Consider the following 23787-nt stretch of genomic DNA (forward strand, 5'->3'; position numbering starts at 1 on the left):
GGCACTCACTGACGGATTAGCAGCAGCATGTATGTACGCTTATGCTGCGTGCATTTCTGTGTGTGTGTGAGTGTGTGTGTGAGTGTGCAGTGGGTGGGAAAAGTGAAGCCTGCCACTACTGCATCACTCATTTCTCTCTCCACTCCCTCCCCTGGGCCCATAAACCTTTAAAGCACCTATAAAACACTTGGCGAGGCCTTTTTGAAGTTTTTATGAAGATCTGGCTTTATTGTTCCCAAGAGATGAGCCCCGCTCCGCTGGCGCCTCGGAGCTTTCTGGAAGTGCCAGTGAATTCAGGAGGGGGTGGTAGTCCCAGGGAAAAGCAGGGCTGGGGATGGGGGTGGGCACGGTGGAGCCTGTGTGTTTGTGCCCCCCTGTGCATGTACATGTGTGTGTGTGAGGGTGGCAGATGAGCTGCAGATGCAGTGTGAACAGCAGCGGTGATAACTTTATCGCTGCCTTCTCGTCTCCAGAGCACATTTTTGATATCAGACGTTGAATCAGTAAAAAGTTAAGGCCGTTCTAATAAAAGCACATGTGTGTGTTTGAAGCATGTGTGTGTGCTTCTACATATGTGTGCGTTCTCAGACGATCGGGCCAGCAGGTTGCGTCCTTGTTGTTTGAAGTGGGGCTCTGTTGTTCTCATAGAGCCTAAATGAATGGAGCCGGACCCCCCTCCATCTGTCTGATCCAGCGGCACCGACCCTCCCTCCTCAAATCCCGGCTCCGACGCCTGACGCACCGGCCCCCTCAAAGGAACAGTTGGCAAATGGAACGGCCCATTAAACAGGCGAGGGCGGCGAGGCCTCACCTCGGAGCAACACTCGCAGGAGCAGGGAGAGGAGATAAAAGCAATCAAGAAATGTGTGTGAGGTGTGTGTGTGAGAATATGCCTGTGAAATGAAACCTGACTGCTTCTGAATCTGTGCATGTCGTGTGCAGTGGCAGTTACAAGCCAGTGGCCGTGACATTAGCCATGTTGGTGGCTTTGACTCTGTCTACGCCCTCCACACCCCTCACTGTTACAAAGGTGTGTGTTCTCACCGTTTAATGAAGACACTGACAGGTAATTTCATCACACTTAGGTAATAATTAGGGGTGTGACGATTTCACAGTGTTGAATTTCCCCATACATGGCTCCATTCATTGCTCCGTCAGTTATATGAAGTTTGCCAACACCATGAGATGAGAAACAACCCCACGCCATGATGCTTCACCTCCAAACTTCACTGTTGGTGTAGTGTTTTTTGGCTGATGTGCAGAGCCATTTCTCCTCCAAACATGGTCTGTAGTATGACAGCCCAAAAGTTCAGTTTTGGTCTCATCTGACCAGACAACATTCTCCCAGGATTCTACAGGCTTGTCAAGATGCTGTTTAGCAAACTTTAAACCAGCTTCAACATGCCTTTTCTTGAGGAATGGAGTCTTGCGGGCTGAGCGTCCATAGAGGCCATGGTGGTGGACTGCATTGCCTATTGTTTTCTCTGTAACAATTGTACCTGCTGCCTCCAAGTCTTTCTGGAGCACTTTCAGGGTGGTCCTTGACTCGTTGAGTACTCTTCTGACTATCTTTCTGACTCCCTGGTCAGAAATCTTCAAGGAGCTCCTGTGCGTGGCCTGTTGATGGTAAGGTGGTGCTTCTTCCACTTGTGAATAATGGCCCCAACGGTGCTGACTGGAATATTCAGGTGCTTTGATATAAGTCTGTAACCAGTTCCATTCTGACGATCCTGACAATTTCTTAACTGCAGAGTTGAACAAAATCCTCCTCCTGTACAGTGTGTGCTGATCGAGAAATCAGCGTTTCAGACCCAAGCTGCTATTGAACAAGGCTGTAAATATGTTTTTAATGCCGTAAAAGTCAGTTTTTTGGCTCAGTTTGTCCATGACTTCTGGTCTTTCTGCAGCCAGAAAGCACTTTCTCTTAGGCTTTATTTTCCTAAACCAAATGACTTTTATATGAAACGTTGGAGCTCTATTTTCAGTTTGGTTACTTAAAGTTACACAGCAGATAATTTGATATCATCCGGTCCAGTTTGCATTTTGCGTATATAAAATGTGCACAGCCCCATGACATTCCTGATAATTATAACCTCATGTGCACAAATTTTTGTCTTGTGAGCAAAAGATTACACCCAATCCGTGCACAAGATTAATAACTAGAGCACAAAAATGATTTCTACAAGATAATTCAACTTGTGCTCACAAGATTATTACAATTTGTAACATTTCTCACAAGATATTATCTTGTGCATGCACAAGATAAGACGAAATAAGATGTGCATGCACGCACGAGAAAACTAACTCATGAGTGCATAGCTTCATTTATCTTTCATCCAAAAGATAATAATCTTGTTTGCACAAGATAACAACATGCAAAAGATAATTAACTGTTTCCGCAAAGTAATTTTCTGAAAACACAAGATAAATACTTCGTTCATTGGGATGAAAAATGATCTCTTTTGCAGAACTTCAGGAGCTTTGTCCGGGATGTACAAGATCTGGTGCAGATATGAAGAAAGTGAGTTTTTAGGTGTGAAAACCTGGAATGACTAATTTGACCAAAGGATAACACATCCTGACTCAGGTTTCTGACTTGTTTTACTAAAGAAGCTGGATTTGAAGAAAGCAGATGTTTCATAAACAGTGAAGTGTTTGTGAACTATAATCGTCACACACACAGAAATCACCATCAGCAGTATGCCTCATGTTTTTGAAACAGAAAGTGGTCTCTTCTTGACATGCAACCTCTCCCACTAAAGCCCAAAGGGCGAACAGTTCATTCAGCATCCTCTTTGAGTCAAACTGCAGCCTCTGATGCTCCCATGTCAGCCATTTGTCATCGTCTGCACATTCATGAACCACGCTGATTTGTTTGAAAGCGCTCCAAACTTCCTTCACCCACGCTGCATCTGAAAGCAGGAGGAAAACAACAGCTTGGCTCTGCAGCCAGAGCCAAGAACGGAGCCAGAACTGAAGACCACGAGAGCTCAGGGAGGAGACAAAGACGGGAGCAGGAGAGGGGTTTCTGGGAGATACGGTTTAGGATTGATTCATGTCATGAGGCGTCAGGAGAGAAACAGCATCCCAACACCTGAGGAGATCTTTTCAGTGTGGTTCAGAGTGGAAGACGTGAAGAAAACACTCAGAGGGGAAAGGAACGCTGTGTGACTGATGGGTTCGTGCCCGACACACACACATTCACACATACATCCATATTAACCCCAGCTCCAGCCCCCTTTGTGCAAAGGATGATGTCATGCCTTGTGAAAACATGTGGGGGGGCGGCGTCGGGGGGTTTAGGGGGGATTCCTTTGGTCCTTTCAAGTTTGCAGGGGGAGCCTTGGGCCACGGTGGGGTAGACAGTACGAGGGCAGGAGGCTCAACGCTGCCGCCCCCCTCCACCAAAACCCACCCCAGCAAGCAGTCACATTAGGCACGCTCCGGCCACGCCATCAAAGGCCCGCCTCACAGCACACACACACACACACACACACACACACACACAAAATACACACACAGTTGCATCCACAAACACCAAACTCCAACACACAGTCGCTTCTACCGACCAACACACTCACTCTGACACAAGGCAAATGAGCATGTTCACACTCAGATGAAACAAATGCACGCCCTAAAAATAACATCACACACACACATTCACACACACATACCGACAGATCAAACACGCACACACTTCAATCATGCCCACCCCCCCGGCTGTGTTATTGTTTTGAAAATATGATTGCGGTGACGGATGGGGTGGGAGGAGGAGGGGGCTCTGGCAGGGGCGAGTGGCAGGGCCCCTCCATTGTCCCCGACCAGTGTGAGTCTGTGTCCATAGCTATAGAAACTGGGGCCACACTGGGAAGGCATGCTTTCATCTCCACCACAGGCTCACCGCTGGCAATAAGGGGTCAAATAAATCCCCCTGGATGCTGAGAGGAAGGGGGTGAGGGCACACACACACACACACACACACACACACAAAGTGAGAGTGTTTACCTGACTATCTCTGCTCACACTGACTGATATTTGATGGATTTGACTGATTTAAATCTCCTCTGCCACTTCACTGCAACAGATCTGATGATGAAACCCGACAAAATTTAGCTTTGTTTATTTACCTTTTCCAGATTTTTTTTTGTTCTGTCCATGAAGCTGAATTAAATTCCCTGTGAGAAGTCTCCCTTCTAGATATCTGCCTGATCCTAATCTACACTTTAACATGAGATTGTCAGCGCCACTATAGGTTATTTCAAAATGCGACTTCTTAGTTTCCCGATCAGGTCAAGAGGGACCGGATTGACTTGACGTCAAAGTCTCTATGACAACACCAGGCCAGCTGATGAAGTTTCGATTTCTTTATGATTTCTATGGTAAATTATGTAATGACGGTGGACACTGGAGCCTAACTGTCAGACAGAACAGAAGAAATATAAACAGGAGAGCGATAGAGCATGAGCTAAAGGCTAAAACACAAGTTAGCTAAAACACAGACTAAACGCTAAACGCAAGCTAAAGGTTACAACACATATTCTAACTGCTAAAACACAAGCTGACAAGCTAAAACACAGGCTAAAAGTTAAAACATATTCTAACTGCTCAAACACAAGCTGAAATATAAAACAAAGACCAAAGGCTAAAACAAGAGCTAAATACTAAAACAGAGGCTAAAGGCTAAAACCCAAGCTAAAGGCAAAAATACAGGCTGAAAAGCTAAAACACAGGCTAATGGCTCCAACACAAGCTGAAATGCTAAAACACAGTCGAAAGGCTAAAACAGAGGCTAATGGCTAAAGCACAAGTTAAGGGCTTAAACACAGTCTAAAGGCTAAAACATAGACTAAAGGCAAAAACATAGTCTAAAGGCTAAAATGCAAGCTAAAGGCTAAAAAAGAGGCTAGTGCTAAAACAAAGGCTAATAGCGAAAACATAGACTAAAGGCAAAAAAACACAATCTGAAGGCCAAAACACAGGCTAATGGCTAAAACATGAGCTAAAGGCTTAGACACGAGCTACAGGCTAAAACACAGGCTAAAGGTTGAAATCAGCTAAAAGCTATAACAAGAGCTAAAGGCTAAAATAAGAACTAAAGGCTAAAATAAGAGCTTAAGACTAAAGCACCAGCTAAATGCCAAAACAAGAGCTACAGGCAAAAACACAAGCTTAATGCTAAAATATGAGCTAAAGGCTAGGCTAAAAAATGACAACTACTAAACTTCTGTAAAAACTTACAGCTTGTTGGCACTTTAGCCTACAGATAAGTCGCAGCAGCGAGATGCTAGTAGAGCTACATATAGTTGGCTACTGTTGTTAGTACAAACTTATGTTAGCTTGTTGTCACGTAACAAACAACAGCGCTAACTGTTCTGATAAATACCTTACCTCGTGGCGGTGTAACGGGTAAAAAGTTGACTTGATGGTTTAAGTCACATCTTTACAACAGTATGTGTGAGACTCCAGGCCAGAAGGTGGCGCTGCAGTTATATTAAAACAGATCTTACTCAAAGTAGCTTTAAACTGATAGTGCCCATGGGCGCGATCCTTTTTGTTGAGAAACCAGTTGGAGAACCAGCATGAACCCAGTGGCTGCAGACAGGGTCGGCTCATTGTGTAAATCAGCTCATGTGAAGAAACTCAAACAGTTATGTGGCTGTCACCTCCCTTCACCAGACAGAAACCTCAAGCAGAGCCAGATTCAGAGGCAGACAGCCATCTGCCACCAACAACTGAGACAAGAGAAGAACAAACCACATCAACCACATCTGTCCTGGTCCTGGGTGACTCTCTCTGTCCTCTGTCAGACCTGTTAGCGCTCATCTCACCACCACACAGGCGCTCTGTGAGTCTCTGTGTAAACGCGCTCTGAGCACGCAGCACATGTAACACAGGATCACAATGTTGATCATCGGGCTTCACAATGTTTTGAGAAATTCCAGACTCACTGATTCCACACACACACACTCTTAAACACACATATTATACACACGAACAAAGACATACCAAACTGTACACACACACACGAGACAGCGTGCAAACACTCGCAGATAAATACGTGCTGAGTTAGTGTCATCAGCAGTGCTGTGCAGAATCAGACTAAAGGGACATTTCACCTTTTCTTCTCTTCTTCTGTGGTGTTATGTTCGAACGTTTATCTCTGCTTGGCTTGAACATCCTGGGCAGGTATGCATGACCAGCCATTAGCGAGAAAAATCGCTTGTACTATCAGTCAGTGGTATAAATGAGCCAGGTTGAGAGAAGAGAGACAATCGAGGTCTCAAACCGGCGAGGCTCACTGTCGTCAGTTTTACAAGTTTAATACGCTCTTTGCTTATAAACGTCTGGGTCCTTCAAGATTTGTGTGGTGAAATATTGGAGTTTAAAAAAAGCTTATAAAGTTGTGCAAAGTCAAAAATAAAATAAGCAATTTATTAATTAATTTATTTTTTATATTTTCTACTGTGCGCTTAGGAACGCCATTCAAGATTGCCAAACTTTCTCTTTCTCTTTGTTTTTTAATCTGTTTTTTTTATTTTTAGTTTTATTTTTTTCAGAAAAAAATATTTCCACATTTCTTATTCTATTTTATTTATTTATTTTTAATTTTTTTTTTTTAATTTTTTTTTTTTAAATATTTTTTTTTCTATAAAGTGACTGCACATAATTCATATTTTCTATTGGAAATTGTAACCAAAATAAAATACTCATAATCAGCTGATTGACTCACTATTGACAGCCATTTGTATATTCTTGTATGAAATGTCCATTTCTTCTGCTTTTTCTTTATTTTCTCTCAGTCACACTGTTATTACTGTTCGGCAAGTGCATTTTGAATCTGTTGGATGTTGTTTTCCTGGAGGTTACCCTGAATTATGACGTTATCGGCACCCGCATCGCTTTCATGGTGCAACTGGACGATTGTTTGCATGTAGCTAACTAGCTAGCTGCAGCCAAACGGGCCATTCCATAACAGTTTGGTTCAGTTTCGTTGGTCTTAATTTCATTCAGGTTGTCATAAAAATATATAATCAATAATAAAAACAGAACAATGCCTTTTATCATTCCATTATTTCATTCTTACAGATAAACGACAAAACAAATCCACGAACATAAATGCTAATTTCCATTTTTCAGCAAAACAAAAGAAAAAAACAAAAGAAAATTATTATATTTATTTATTTATTATTATTATTATTATTATTATTATTATTATTATTATTATTATTATTATTATTATTATTATATTTTTTCTAGTTTTATTTTAACGATCTTGTTTCCCTGTATTTAGCTGGATGGATACAGTATGTAAGGACTAATGGTCCTTTTAGTTAAACTGAATGTGCAGATGGACCCTGATCCCTGACCCGTTCAGGACCAAAGCCTCTAAGATTAACATCACACTCAGTCATTATGATGCTGCCTGCCCTTGTGTGTGTGTGTGTGTGTGTGTGTGTGTGTGTGTGTGTGTGTGTGTGTGTGTACCCACAGCCCAGAATGAAGATGAAATACCTGGATAGTTGAACCAACAGGCCAAATATTAAACAAACAGGAGGTAAATAAAGTCTGGAGCCGACGGGATCTCTGGTTTTACCTCTCACACACATACCATAAAGCGTTTTATATTGCAATATAGAGGCTTGGTAAAGCTCGGATTCAGACAGTTCCCAGAACTGATCAAACTAATTTTAGGGAGCCACGTGAGCACAAAGTTTCCAAAACAATGAAGACAGCAGCTCCTCCTTTTAGCCCGGCGCACGCCACCGCGTCCTGTAAACAGAAAAATTAGCAGTGCACACACAATTCAATATGATGCACTGAAAGCGGAAGAGGCTACGCACAAAGTGAGCAGCCAGCTGTCCTGCTAGCACCTGTGTGTGAGCGGCGAGGTGGAGGGGATGGGGGAGGTGGGGGAGGTGGAGGGGGGGTGTCTGGTGGAGCCAGAGCCAGTCAGAGAGTCACCAGGCCTGAAGAGAGGAGAAGAGAGAGGGAAGGTCAGCACCACCGCATGCCACAGACAGACTGACGATACTTCTACTGGGCTCCACGCCGGGGACCTGGCTGTAATTACACCACACACACACACACACTTACACAAACACGCACACACACATTCAAGCATACACACACACACAGTTACCAGACAGACTGAGAAAGGTGCCCGGCTCCTGGATTCTGTCTCTCTGTCTCATTATAGTTTTTTGTCCACTGTGACTTCCCCTATCACTCCAGCAGCCTCTGAACTATGTTTACGCTCAGAGACGAAGCCATGAGATACGTCAATTACCGGCAGAGCATCTTAAAATACAGACGAGATGGTCAGAGAGCACTCTGATACGTGAAGCCTTCAGGAGTTGACTCATAGATCTGCTGGTTAAACAACAAAACCAACAGTTCAGTGAAAATAAGCCTTTGTTTCTGAATTCTCTGTTAATGGCAGTGAGGTAGATCAATCCACGTTGTTACTGTGCCTGAGCTCATTTCCAAGACGTCACATGTCAAAGCTTTGTCGCTGAAATTTGTGTCTCATTGAAATGTGCTTCTCAGTATCAGCTTGGGACAAAACAGACTTCAAAATAAGAGTGGGTTTACACCATTTTCACCATTATTGGATGCTAAAAACAGCTGCTCAAAGTGGGGATGCTTAAGGCTGATGGCGGACAAGTGGAACAACAACCAGGGCAACTATAAGACCAAGGGTCTGAACCTGCAGCTCACAGTTGAGCAGTGTTATCAGTTTATGTAATCAGTAATTCAGGTTTTCCTCATAAAATATTTGAAATTTTTGCAAATGTATATAATTTGTTAAATAAAAAAAAATTAAATCTCTTTTGGGTTTTATTTTTTAATTTCAATATTGTTTGAATTTTTTCCATTTTTAATAATTTTTCAAAAAAAATTAAAATAATTAAAAACATTTAAAAAAATTCAAAAACATTTTTAAATAATAAATTCAGAATTATTTTTATTCCATTTATAAAAACATTTTTTTTTTTTCTTTTTTCCAAATATTAAATTGTTTGTAAAATTCTTGAAATTCAAAAAATAAAATTAATAATAATACAATTTTTTGCATTTTCTAAACTTTGGGGGAAATTTATAATATATTTTTTTATTCTTTTTTTTGTTTTTTTTATTTCTACAAATAAAGTTAAAATAATACACTAAGTCATCACACATATAACTTTATAAATTAAAAAAAAATCTGGTCACTTACTGCTTTACTGGATTTTAACTATACTATTTAGAATTTGAAACACTATGTAGTTTTTTTGTGAAGATAAAATTGTATTTTTTACATTTTTTGCATTTTACAAATTTTGGGGGGAATTTGGATTTTTTTATATAAAATTTTTTATATTTTTATTTTTGTAAATTTGGTTAAAATAAAACACTAAAATATCAAACATTTAATCCATAAATTTAAAAAAAATGGTGGTCACTGGCTGCTTCACTAGATTTTAACTATACTGTATAGAATTTGATACACTATCTAGTCTTAATTGTGAAGATAAAGTGGATTTTGTGGCTCCTGGATTACTATAATCCCGATGAGTTGAGGAAAAATGTCTCCTTCCAAGGTAAAGGTTGCAGACCCCTGTTTTAGACCAATCATCAGAGGACCTTCACACTAGAAACCAGATCTTAAATCACCAATAAATAGAAAACTAAGCACCAGATTTGGCCACAAGACTGTTGAACAGGCAGGATCTGAGATGATGAGGCTGGTTTTATCGAGCTGAAAGAACTACCCACATGAGAACAAAAGATGATTCTGCTAAAAAAGACACGAAGCACATTTTCCTTTTTTTGCATCTCGAGCGCTCTCAGACAAACTGGATCTCCCAGATTTGGTTGTGAATGGACTCTTGAAGTCTGAGCTCTGGGCTGCCCCAATCCGAGGTTAAACCGGGTCAACAAGGTTATTGGCACAAACCACAATTGTGAATCTGTCTGAGTCTCAGACTGACACCAGCCCAGATCTCTGGCATCAATAGCTCCTTGTTGATCGACTTGGCTAGGTGTTTTGTCGTGCCTCTCTTCCTCCCTCCTGCTCTCTCTTTGGGCGCTCTGACTTGTGAAAGTTATTGGAGTGTAAATGTGTTTAACAGGCTGTGTCTGCTGCAGTGCGTACCGAGAGCGGGATCTGTTGTCTGCTTCCTGTTTTACCGTCATCTATGACCCGATGGTTGAAGGTTTCTACTTCGATAACAAACATAAAAAATGTAACGTTGTATTCCTTCTCTTACACCAGGGTTTTTTGATGTGATAAATGATGCTGTCTTCTTCTACAGGCGCCAAATTAAGAGGCGAGTCTTGCTCACGCTGACAGGTGGGTGGAGAAGGGTGGGGATGGGGATAAAAAAACCACCTCCATCCTTGATTGAGACGTAACAGTTGGAGTTGAAGGTCTGTCCTGCCTTTCCTTAACCGCAACACTGCTTGAATGTCTCATAACGTCGTCACTCCTTTCCTCCCCTTCAGTTTTCATGTGTACCCTGCCGCCACCCCCACCGGCCCCGTTCCATTCCTCTGTGGTGACAGGGAAAGGCAGACGCTCCTGTTTGCTCATGGCTCCAGGGGCTTGTGGCTCCCGATTAGCAAAACAGTGTGAGTCAACATCTGGTACATCCCTTGGACAAACTATCTCTCTGAGCGCACACTTAGCCTGTTGTCAAACCCCCGGTCTTTTCCGTCCGGTTCCCAAGCAGGCAGGCACCCCCCGGGCGGCAGTGCGCGGTCACACAGCGGCGAGACATTTCCCAAAGCCTTCCCAGTCATCCTGGCATCCCGGCAGGCTGTCACCTTCTTCCCCTCCTGCGTGTTTCACAAACATACCAGAGGGCCAAAGGGCAGCGGGGGCCGGCGCTGCCCGTTTGTTGACATGCTTGATAGGGGTTAGGGGCGATGGTTCTTGTACAGGTCGCGACACTGATGCGGTCCATCATGTCCGTGCAACCTGTGGTGATTATTTGACTGCATTCCTGCAGGACGCAGGAGTTTCAGATGCGGTTTCACCGGCTGCCGGGTTCAAACAGGACGGCCTGGTTGTGGATCCTGTCACAGACGGATGAAGACGGCGTCGTAGAATCTCCCTGCCTCTGTTTGTGTCCCACAGTGCCAGTCAATGAAAGTATCTTGGCTCTAGACTCAACAGAACACACACGCTGAGGAGAGCGTCAGGCGAGGGAACATCTGTTGTGGTCAGCGGCTGTGGGCGAACCGTTTCATTTCAACAAGATGGCCTGTGGCAACACAATGGCTTAGTGGCTGGGAGAAGGGCCGAGTTGCCAGTGCTGTGGTCAGGGTTTACCTAAGCTGGACAGAGCTTGTTAAAAGACATGTGGTCGCGTTGTGCATCTATTCGCTCTGTACTCACTGATACGAGAAACAGCAAGGGTCTTCAACCTGCAGCTCTTTGATTACTACTGAAACATTTTTATTTTCCTTACAGAGGGTTTGATGATTAAAGACACTGACACTAAATAAAATCATGTGTTAAATTTTGTCTACTTCACCCCCTACAGCATCAACAGCCCACCAACTTTCCATGCACCTGTGGCTAACCTCAAGTTTTTCAGCCCTGGGAAGATAACTACATCTACAAAAAGACTAATCTGGAAGAAAATACAGGTTTTTTTTACCTGCCAATTAGACAGCTCAATATAAAGGCTTGATTTGTAGCAAGACGTTAGCAAACATCTAAAAAAACAATTAATTAAGCCATTTGATCAACATATTTAGAAGTGTTGAATTTTTTTTAAAAAAATTCTAATTTCACTTGTGTTTGAATTTTACAATGTTTTTGTACATTTTGCAGTTTTTTTTATTTTTGTAAATTGTTCAAATTTCAAAATTTTTAATTTCTTTTTATATCAAAACTTAAAACCTTTTAAAAATATATTTAATTATTTATTTATTTTAAGTTTTTAAAATGTTTAATTTTTGCAGCTTTTTTTAAATTTTGAAAATTGTTCTTGTTTCAAAAATGTTCAAATTTTTTGGATTTTTATTGAACTTTAAAAAAAAAATTGCAAATTTTTTAAAATTTCAAAACTATTTTTTTTTTTGCAAAATTTCCTTTTTTTGAAAATTGAATTTTTTTTTACTTTCTTTTTTCAATTTTTGCAAATTTATTGAAAATAGTATCAAAAAAATCTATGAAATTGCATGTTAATTTTTTTTTTAATTCAAAGCTCTTTTTGTTTGGAAAACTAGTCACAAGATATTTACTTTATACAGAATTTTACACACTGTACTGTCTTTGTAGTGAAGATAAAGTAGACTTTGTGGCTCTGGATTAACTTTAATCCAGGTGAGCTGAGGCTAATTGGCTCCTATGAAAGTAAAAATTGCAGACCCCTGGAAACAGGAACGTCGTTTGATGAAGTTTTCTTAAATTTGGATCTTTACTCAAGGAAATGTGGAGATCAGAGTCACCTGTTGAAGCCAACTCGTGCTTCGATTGAAAACTTTATTCCAGTGCTGTTACTTTTCCATGTGTCATCCCGTGTGAACCAGGAGTGTAGGAAGTTATTTCACAAAAACAAGCATGTAGAGTGATACCGAAGCGGCGTGCCAGCAGTGATTTCACTGATGAGAAAGTAGATTAGAATAACAGACTCAACCGTGGGTTGTGAATTCTGAAAACACATGACTTAACTTTCCAAACAGACTTTGATGTTCGACTATCAAACGCTCAAACTTTAATTTGATGAACCAGCCGAGCCCGCTCTGAGGAATGTGGCGAACCGGTCAGCGTGGTTGTCTGAAGAGGTTTGTGTAAAGTCCTTTAGGTCTCAACATTTCTGGCATCCTTATTCGCCCCCTCCTCTCCTGCTCTGTCTTGCTCTCTGTGTCTTTCTTCCTCTCTTGGCTGTTGTGCCACCGTGGAGAAGGCAACAGTGACCCTATTGTGAGCGGTGGGAATTGGGCAGCGAGCCAATGATGTCATCCCGCCATAGGGAAGACCAAGGGGAACGCCCTCCTGGCGTCGGGAATGCACTATTTTTTCCTGTTGTTTTCCGGAAGGCGGTGATCAATTTAATTCCATCCTCATCACTCGCTCCTCAAGGGGGGAGTGAAGGAGAGAAGGAGGGAGGAGGGAGGAGGAGGTGGTGCAGGGAACAAAGTGAGACTGGGGCGCTCTCCTACGCTTCCAAAACGGGATGCAACAAGCAGGAAGAAAGGAGGGGAAAAGATGAAGAGCAGGAGATGGTCCAGGCTGTTAAGATCGGTTTTTATTTGAACTCCGTAAGATGTGAATGAGGGTAATCACCCAGGAATGCTGTGAGGTCACACTAACCTCGCCAATTAAAAGTTGCCGGGCATCGTTTCTGAAGAGGAGAAGTGATTCATGAAGGAAGAGGGGGAACGGCTTACCGAAACCAACTGCCCCAAACAGCGCGAGAGCCAGCCCCACCAGAACACTGATTCCTACCACAGATACACGCTACGCTGCAGCATACCTGTCACTGTTACCTGATAACTTCTGAAGAAAAGCCACGGTTTGTTTTCACTGGCAGCATGGCGTGTTGGTCAGCTCAACGCTTTGGCTCTGAGAGAAACATCTCAACATCAACTGAAGGCCATGAAATTTCATAAAAGCTTTTACAGCCCGGAGGAAATGGCGCCTACTGTCTTGACGTTTCGCGCTAACAGCAGATCAAAGTGTTCACTTTTCTTGTTAAGGGTTTAAACTCACCCCGCTTCACTGGCACAAAAATCCTGCTTCCTGGCTTTTATTAAGATTTAAATCATCAAAGTTCTCTGTTTATGACTGAATACTTTCATAACTAAAGCTTAAATACTGCTAATGTTTAAGCTAGCTAAAGCAGTAGTGTAAAACCAGGCAGCATGAACCCGTTAGCATCAGAAAGTTAGCATTTCTGCTGCATGGTGTTGGTGTGTAGTCCTCAGTATGACTGCAAAGTCTTGTAACAGTCACAGCCACCACATTTTTAGTTGTATCATTGCTCTACTTGGGCTGTAGCGCCACCTTCTGGCCTGGAGTCTCAGCACACTATCATGAAGATATGACTTTGTTCAAATCAACTTTTTACTGGATACATAGCGCTACAGTTTGAAACGTAACAACGAGTGAACATAAGTTTATACCAAACAACAGTAGCCGGCTAATTAGCCTTTAGCCTGTTATTTAGCCTTTAGTTTGCGCTCTATCTCTCTCCTGTTTATCTGTCTTCTGCTCTTCTGTCCTTTTTCTGTCTGACAGTTAGGCTCAAGTGTCCACCATCACTACAAAATTAATCACAGAAATCTTAAAGAAATCGAAACTTCATCAGCCAATGTGGTGTTGTCATGGAGACTTAGACGTGCCGTAAATCAATCCAGTCCTGGACGACCTGATCTGGGATCAAGTATATAACTAGAAGGAAGACTTTTGAAAAAACTTTTGAGAAATTTGGTTCACTGTTTTATTCTCAAGTCTGAAAATAAATTTTAAAAAAAACTCAAGAAATTAAAATATCGCACAGGCTGAAAATTAGCCTCAATGCTAAAAGGAGGTTGGCATCATCTTTGGAAAGTATAGCAGAGAAAGAGACACAATTTTCAGGAGTGTTTTGAGTAAGATGTTACTGTAACTTCATTAGGTGAGGTTAAGAAGGTTAAAAACAACATGTGCTACGGGTTGGATAAAGTTTTAGGAAAACCCAGGAACCAGGAAGCTAACCATAACACAGTCAGTGTGAAAAGAAGGACGGACCGGTTTTAGGGACTGGTTTCATGAACGAGAAAGACATAGGATAAGCTCACCTGGCCTCCGGAGTTGAGTCTTAATGGAAAGCAAAGTGGTTTCACACCAGTCTTAAAGGGAACGATACATTTAAAGAGTCAAGGCAGCACAGAGACTCTTCAATCCAAACACTTTATTTCTGTTATGAAACCAGTCCATAAGATATTCATTATATAGAAAAGAAATAGAAATATGGAAAAGGAGAAACACTAATATAAATAATCGTCTTCTATCATCCGTAACACATGCCTCTACCAAGCCTAGTGGGTCACCAGGGCTGCAAACTCCAAAGAGGAGCCGAGCCAAACATCCATCCATCCAAACAAGGCTTGGTTTTAATGCCAGCTCTGCAACCTGAGAGGAATACACAGACTGATTCTATGGTATATTATTGAAGACATGTTTCCCATATCAGCTGCTGAGTCTGAGACGAGAGGCAGGTTTCAAGACTTAAGCCAAAAAATCATATTGATCCCGCCGCCCAGCTTGCATCACCCTACCTGGCCTCCTAACAACACGCCCCCTTCGACAGAGCAAGAAGCCGGTCAGAAGAAAACGTAACAAACACCACAGTCATCTTCCTTGTAACACACGGAGGTAGCTTTTTCACTTGGACTAATCAAAACCATAACTAAGCCGGGCGAAGCGGGTCTGGCGTTGGCACTGCCAGCTGACAGGTTAAAAAAAAGGAGGGTGACGATATGTCTCCAAATGCTAAATATCAACCGATATTTAGCATTTGGAGACATATCAACATCCCCCCCTCTTTTTTTAATCTAAAGGCAGATAAGAAATAAAATTTCAGACTGTGTTTTTTTAGCCCAAATATCAGTTATCGGTATAGGTATCAGTATCGGTATCAGTGTCGGTATCGTATCGGTATTGGCCCTTTAAAAAAAACTATCTCTAGTTTTTTGTAAAACTACAAATCATATCATATATTAAAAATTTCAGAGTGTGTTTTTCTGTGTTTTTTTTTTTAACCCAAATATCAATTATAGGTATAGGTATCAGAATGGGTATCGGTATCGGCCCTGAGAAAAACATATTGGTCTATCTCTAGTTTTATGTAAAACTACAAATCAGTTCTACTTATTCACGTTACCTGAGCTCCAAACTAAATACTCGGCTATTTATCGGCCGGCCGGTTTTTAGCATTTGGAGACATATTGTCATCCTCCTTTTTTTTTTTACATCTGGTGGCAGATAAGAAAATAAATATCAGACTGTGTTATTTGGTCCCAAATATCAGCTATCAGTATTGGTATCGGTATCAGTATCAGTATCGGTATCAGCCCTGAAAAAAACATATCGTTCTATCTGTAGTTTTATGTTAAACTACAAATCAGCTCTCCTTTTTCACGTAACCTAAACTGCTGTGGCACTTAGCTCCAAACAAAATACTAAGTCGATTATTGGCTGGGATTAGCATTTTGAGATATATTATCATCATCCTTTTTTCAAATCTGGTGGAAATTTCCCACAGTATTATTTGGTCCCAAATGTAAGCTATCAGTTTTTGAACCAGTTATCTGTATTGCTATTACTATCCGTATCAGTATCTGTATCAGTTTTCAGTATCAGTTATCGGTATCAGTAATCGGTATCAGTTTAGGTATCAGTTATCGGTATCTGTATCAGTTATCGGTATCAGTTATCGGTATCAGTTATCGGTATCTGTATCGGTATCAGTTTTCGGTTTCAACATCGGTATCAGTTATCGGTATCTGTATCAGTATCAGGTATCAGTTATCGGTATCATTATAAGTTATCGGTTTCAACATCGGTTATCGGTATCAGTTATCGGTATCAGTATCTGTTAAGTTATCGGTATCAGTACCTGTATCAGATATTGGTATCTGTATCAGTTATCAATATCTCTATCAGTTATCAGTATCTGTATCAGTTATGGGTAACAGATATCGGTATCAGTATCTGTATCAGATATTGGTATCTGTATCAGTTATCCGTTTCAATATCACTATCAGTTATCGGTATCTGTATCAGTATGGGTATCAGTTATCAGTATCTGTATCAGTTATCGGTTTCAATATCGGTATCAGTTATTGGTATCTGTATCAGTATCTGTATCAGTTTTCGGTTTCAATATCGGTATCAGTTATTGGTATCTGTATCAGTTAACAGTATCAGTTATCTGTATCTGTATCAGTTATGGGTATCAGTTATCGGTATCTGTATCATTTATCGGTTTCAATATTGGTATCAGTTTTTTCTATCTGTATCAGTATCAGTTATCAGTATCTGTATCAGTTATTGGTATCAGTTTCAGTATCGGCTCTGAAAAAAACATACTGGTCTATTTCTAGTTTGATGTAAAACATCAAATCAGCTCTTCTTTTTCATGTTACCTAAACTGCTGTGCCACTGAGCTCCAAACTAAATTCTCTGTCCCTGTTTGTCACTGAGGAATTGACAACTCTGGTGGAAACTACCAAAACAAGATTCGAGCTGTGGTGAAATAAGATTCAAGTCCAGAGTCAGGCCGTCAGTCCAGCTCCAGTAATGACTGATTACATACAAACCAAATCTGAAACCAAACATTTATACTCAGAGTGTGTGTGTGTGTGTGTGTGTGTTTTACAGCGATGCTTTTCTGGCGACTTCATCAGTCCCTGAGTTCAAAGCGGGCCACTGCGTCACATCACAGAGCCACCGAGCCATTTCAGATACGATCACCATTAATCACCGCTTTTGATCAACAGTGGTGGAGAGAAAGGTCGCGGGGCCGTGCGCAGATTGACTTCAGATTGCACATCACGGCGCAGCATTCTTTGGATAACACGGCGTAAACTCAGGGCTGTAATCTTTCTTCTCCTGTCGTCTGAGGGACGGGGGGAAAATATCACTTTGAAGCTGTTTACTGGGGTATTTTGCAAAAATAACTTTATGATGATTTTTAAGGGAGAGGGGGGAAAAAAACGTAGAAGGGGCTTCAGAAGCAGCGTTAACGGGAGACAGATTTTTGACATGCTTCCCAAGCCATCTGCTTTGGGTTAAGGCTCGGAGACAGAGCGGAGTATGGAGAGGAGAGGGGCTGGGGAAGATGGCGAGGGCAGCGGGGAATAGAGCGAATGCAATTCTGACAAGCGATGGTGGAGAGGTATTTATTTGTATCGTGAGCTTCTCTGTTTTGGATTGTTGCGGCGCTGTACGACAGAAAAACTGACGTGGGGTATCAGGCTGGATGTAGCTATAGAAACAAACACGCTGTGGTTTCGATCTGGAGAGTCTGGCTGAAATATTTTTGCAGTTTTGACGTTTCCAAAAACCCCATGAAGGCTCTGGTTGGTTCTGAAGTCTGTCAGCCGGCCAGAGATCCAACAGAGAGGGTTCTGCTGAAGACGCCACAACACAAAACTAATTAGGAGGCATGCTTCAGGCGTATCTGTGCGTTTACAGGGAGGGGGGTTTCAGAGCTGCACTATCTGCCACTCAGGACTGTTTCCAAAGAGCCACAGCACCTTGCCAAACTCCTTCACCTCCCTTATCTGAGAGGAGCTCATTTAAAGCGAGGAGGAGATATGGGACGCAAAAACAGGGGCTAGTTAGAGGCTCTGCTCTGCTCGGTGATGTTTTTGTCTTAGTCTCTCCTGTTTACTCCCCCCAGAAAGCTGCCTGTCTCCATCCACCCCCCTGTGCCATTCTACCAGTCCCCAGTGGGCACAGCCAGCCAGTCTGGCCAGGCCTGCCCCTTGCTGTGCCCCTGCACTGGATAAGCTCCTGCCTGGACCTTGGGTAGAGGCCTTTGTATGGAGCCGTGGGGTGTGTGAGTGTGTGTTTGTGAGTGTTAGTGTGTGTAGCATTCACAGCACATGGGGAGAAGGGGGTCCTATCTGTGCCTAAGGGCTGTCCCCCAACACACCCTCACTGTGCGCCCTATTGAGACCTAAGGGAGCGTGAACAATCACTGCAAAACCAAAGAGCTAAGTCCTCTTGTTATACAAGCCCAATTTTCAGCGCCGGCCCCACCTCTCTGCTCCACGGTGCGTCTCCCACCCCCACCCCTGCCCCAGCACCTCGGCCTCTCGTCAGAGGTTGACGGGCTTCGTTAAAGCGAGCCGGGTTTCTTTTATGGCGTTATTTAATTAGCCATTCCACAGCAAACTGTTATCCACTGCTGCTGCTCCCCCTCCATCCCCTGCTCCTGTTTGCTCAAACCACCACCACCACCACCCTCCTTCCTCTCTTCTTCTTCTTGTCTTTATCTCCAGTAATTAGCCCAAGGATGGGGGTGGACTCATCGCCGGGTTCCTCGAGAGTTTTAGCTGCAGAGACTGAAGCTAAGCGGAGGGGAAGTGTCTCCCCCTGCATGGGGTTCTCCCTCCTGGTCCACCACCCTGAAGACCTGCGGAGGAGGACAAAAGAGGAGGCCGCTCTACAGTAACCAGCTCAGCCTTACTGTCCCCGCTGCCCACTGAGCCCCGTCTACACTGGCACCCTAATCATTAACCAGATTATGACTCTGTGTGTGAGGGGTCAGCTGGATTAGCTCCCTGGATGCTGCAGAGCGCCGACGACTCCCAAAACTCCTCTGGTGCCGGTAAAGCCTTTAAGAGCAGCAGGCGGAGTGAAGTTTAAGTTCTGGTGATAAAACTCAGAAAGAGGGAATATTTTTGTATTTATTGCTTCATGTTTGGCGTGTTGGCCCCTGAGCTGCTTTTCACAAAGCTAGTGAGCAATTTGAGTTGAGCTGCACTCTTACTATGAGCGCACATTCCTCAAACATGAGCAGGGACAGAGTCTGGGGAGCCCCTGGCTGCAGGTCCTCACCGTGCTGGATCGACGCCCTCTAGTGACCACTACAAAAGAGGAGCACAATGAGCCTGAGAGCCCATCATAACTGCACAGTCAGAGAGTTTTCTAATGAAGTTTACAATCTGACAAACTTATTCCTCTAAAATCATCATCATATGCACAACAACTTGGTTTGGACGCCACCTTGGTGTTAAATCCATCATGTTTGAGGTGTTTCATCATCCAAACTGACTGAAAACTCCAGCCTGACCTTAACGACTGCTTAGCATGGGAAAGGCACTGCTTAGTTATCCGTAGCCATTTATAGCCCTTAATTACGCGCCTATTTTCTGACCCCAAAGTTCAACGCACCAGTTCCTGAGCGGAGCCAAAATGTGGACGAACAAAGGTGGAATGTGATGCCTCCTTTCCGTGGACGAGCTATTAAAGGTTTCCCATCAATTTCATGGGAAAGTTCAAGCAGAGGAAACTCTCAGAGCTGGATATCGACAGCGTATTGAAGCTATTAGTGCATCACAGACTGAGGAGAGAAGTTTCTTTAAACCTTAAAGTGTGGAGGATTCTGTGATTCCTCTGCTGCTCACGAAGAAGAAGTTAAAGAGGAGTAAAAGTAGTGCTTTAGGACCCAGTTGATCTTTGTGATTGAGGCTGATATTTTCCACGTTGTGAGGGGAGGGGGTGGCCCGGAGGGGGGGCTGTCAATCACAGTGAAAGTGGCCGGGGTGGGCAGGCCCCTCTGACACTTTGTACCGTCGGAGGGGGATATTTAACTTGGGACTGAGCAGCACTCGCTACAGACACACTCACACACAGTGTGCCTAAGCAAAGAAACGCTCCAGCGCCAAGTCTCTCAGACTCCTGAAGTAGGAGCGACTCAGTAGGAGCTTCTGTATCAAACGAGGAGAGGCGCTCCCTCAGGAATTGCGCGCTTGCATCGGCCGGGCAGAGAGACTCACAGTCTGGACGCTTTGCTCATGCAGCCACGGAGGGATTCGGAGCTTTTCTGACAGGATTCAGCGATGCCAAAGTGGAAGGAGCTCTGAACGAACAGCGTCCTCTGACTTTCTGCAGTTTGATACGCGCTGACACTGCGCGCTTTTTTTCCAGCCTTGTTTTTATCTCATGCACAGCCAAGAAGTTTGTGGGAATGTTACAGACTTTCTTCTGAAGAACTGCTGGAACATCCTCTGGAAAAGATAAATGGCTGTTATTTCATAAATTGAGATTGCATCCCGGCGCGGGGCATTTTTCTCCAAGTTCTCGGACTTTTTCAGAGAGTTACACAAACCCACGGCTGGAATACCACGAGGGGGACTGGCTGCAGAGACTTTTCCCTCAGTCCATGGATTGTGCACCCCTGGGACCCTGTCAAACCTGAGAGCGTCAGGCGACGTTGAGAGAAGCCGCGTTTATAAAAGCCGTGCGTAAAAATAACATTGGCCAAGGCAGCCCTCATTGCCGGGCGCGTGACATTTCAAACTTGGTGAAGTGCTCTTTTGTGCGCCCTTCTCCCTCTCCGTGGACGCGTCGGATCTATTCTGTCTCTTTAGAAAACGCTTCATTCCATGCAGCTCTCGCCTCGGCCGCTGTCATCCGGCGCAGACAGTCCGTCGTGGCTTCGAGTCCCCGGGGTAACCATGACAACCAAAAGAAACCCAAAGTGAATCCAAGGGAGCGGGGTGAGGCTGGAGAGAGCGTGAATAGAGTTTTCCCCGTTTCGTTTTGTGCCTTTTTTGTTTAGACTAAACACTTTCTCCGCAGAGCTGAGGCTCTGCTCCGCGCTCTGCAGGGGAGCCCGAAAAAGCAAAGCGGTGCGCTCCATGTCATTCAAACCCGGCGTGGTCTATTAAAAGTATCGCCTTGCTGGTGACTGAACTTCTACTATTTATGAAGCCCCGGGCTGGTGATTGCAGAGAAATCAGGAACCGGGAAAAGAACTGAACCGACTTCACGCGAGAAGCGCCAGTGCGTAAAACCCGGAGGAATAATGGGCCTCTCACAAACGCTTCTCTTCTACCTGCTGCTGTGCGTCCACCTTGGAGTTTCCCAGCATTACCTTCGCCTCCGTCCTTCCCCCAGCGATCATCTCCCCGTGCCCGACCTCAAGGAGGACCCCGACCCGGAGTACGACCCCCGGGAGCAGGACTTGTCCGAGAGGACTCTAAGGAAAAAGCTCGGCAGCAACTTTGACCCAAACTTCATGTCTATCAGCTCGCCCATGCTGGTGAACCTCTCCGCGCCGGACAACCAGGTGAAGCTGCAGGGGCCCATGCCCAACGAGATTAAAAAGCTGGACCTGACAGAGACCCCGTATGGGAAGCGGGTCAAAGTGGGCAAGAAGGCCCGCAGGAAATTCCTGCAGTGGCTGTGGACCTACACGCACTGCCCTGTGGTGTACACCTGGAAGGATCTGGGTGTGAGGTTCTGGCCGCGCTACATCAAGGAGGGGAACTGCTTCTCCGAGCGCTCATGCTCCTTCCCCGAGGGGATGTCGTGCAAACCCGTCAAGTCAATCAACAAGACTTTCCTGCGGTGGTACTGTCAAGGCTTTCTAAAACAGAAGTTCTGTACGTGGATACAGGTGCAATACCCAATCATCTCAGAGTGCAAGTGCTCCTGCTGACTTTCTCTAAGGAAGGAGCTGGTGGTCGCGCGGGGAGTGGACTGGAAATACGGTTTCTATTGCACTGTTAACTCTCTACAGAGGTGGGCACCATAGCAAATCTATTTTTTTATATAGCATTTTAAGTGAAATACCAACATTGTACATATTTAAGAAAATGCAGCTATTTTTTCTAATTGAACCAGGACCATATTTTATTCTCAGCCCTGAAACGTGTTTTGGGGGAACACAAGCACTTCGCAGGGAAGAGCTTTTTTTGATATTTTTATGAGACATTGAAGGTGGAATGCATATGCTACACTTCTCCAAGAGGTGACCTTTTTTTTTTTTTTTTTTTTTTTTTTTTTTTTTCAACTGAACATTGATGCTGACTGTTATTTCACTGCAATGCTGCCTAGAGTTTTTGTATAATATTAATATCAATAATAATTAAATTGTAAAAAAAAAAAAAAGTTGAGGTTAAAGATATATATAAAGGCGTGAACTCAGCTTTTTTTGGAATACATAGTATTGTAGAAATAAACAAATCTGTACGTTTTATTTATTATTTTAACGATTGTGAGTATAGAGCATAAGGAAAGAGAATAGCAGAGTATACCAGAAAAAAATATGGGAGATGTCTACTTGAATATTTCTAAAAACTGAAAAAAAATTCAATAAAATAAATAAAAAAGTAAAACATATCAGTGTACATGTTATGTTTACACGTTTTAGCAATAAAGAAATGTTTTCAACGTGTTTTAGTGTCAAGAAATGTTGCTGTCTGTATCCAGGGGGCGTGTACACTGTAAAAAATATCACATGCACATGGTGGTTCATGAAGAGTGGAGTAGAAGAAGAGTTTAAAGTGTTAAAGGTTTTTGTTTAGAGTGGAGGAGTTTGTTTGTTTGCTTCTTGAGTTGAAAAAGTTTCCAGCAAAACTTTGTGAAAAAGTTTGAGCCTGATGTTTTTTACAGTGCACCAGGCTCCAGGGAAAGAGAGGAGAGGAGTGGAGTTGATCCGCACAGTAAGTCCAGACTTGGTTGATTCTGTGCGGACTGCCTGACGCTCCACGCCGTCACAGTCACTTCAGAAAGAGCTGATTTACTACGCTGCGTAATGCGCAACACATACCTCCAGCGCCTCCACAGAACTGACGTTCATTTGTCTCCCCCTGAGAGAGGAGGAGGAGGAGGAGGAGGAGGAGGAGGAGGAGAGGTAGGCACATTCATCTGCCGTGTCTGCGCACAGGCTCCTCTCTGGGGCTCTGAGGTGTTAACATAATGCGTAAAATATGATTCAAACATTTCAAACAGTGTCACATGATGAACTGGGGGAGCGTTTACGCGCGAGCCAGGGGCGTCTGGGGTCTGTGCTTTTTACTCTGGAAGCTCCACACAAGTTCCACTGAGGTATTTGTATAGAGGTGGACTGGAGCAGACCGGCGCCTATTCAAGTCTGACCGCCCCGGAGAGGGAGAGGGAGAGGACACAAAGCCCATAAAACAATGGTCAACTGTTTTTCACGTTAGCAGACTGTTAATTGGAGAGCTGCTGTCTGCGCCTCGAACAGATATGGCCAATTAAAGGCGCAGGGAGAGTTAGAGCTGGTTGTGTGTGTGCGGGGCTTTTATAGTGTTTATATTATTCTTTAA

At 43.4% G+C, this 23787-nt stretch overlaps 1 protein-coding gene across 1 annotated transcript; it reads left to right on the forward strand.

The window, feature by feature from the left end:
- Positions 1–20296: 20296 nt before the first annotated feature.
- On the forward strand, positions 20297–22724 carry nog2 (noggin 2). Its single transcript, XM_074663391.1, has one exon. It carries the CDS (start codon positions 21519–21521, stop codon positions 22152–22154), a length of 636 nt encoding a protein of 211 aa, XP_074519492.1. The 5' UTR covers positions 20297–21518; the 3' UTR covers positions 22155–22724.
- Positions 22725–23787: the final 1063 nt, after the last annotated feature.

The sequence above is a fragment of the Halichoeres trimaculatus genome, unplaced genomic scaffold (genome assembly GCF_033239565.1).
Source record: "Halichoeres trimaculatus isolate MK-OKI-2021-1 unplaced genomic scaffold, fHalTri1.1 fHalTri1_scaffold_23, whole genome shotgun sequence".
Classification (NCBI taxonomy): domain Eukaryota; kingdom Metazoa; phylum Chordata; class Actinopteri; order Labriformes; family Labridae; genus Halichoeres; species Halichoeres trimaculatus.

Excerpts from the sequence above, each read along its gene's own strand:
- nog2 (XM_074663391.1), top strand. The coding sequence starts at position 21,519 with ATGGGCCTCTCACAAACGCTTCTCTTCTACCTGCTGCTGTGCGTCCAC.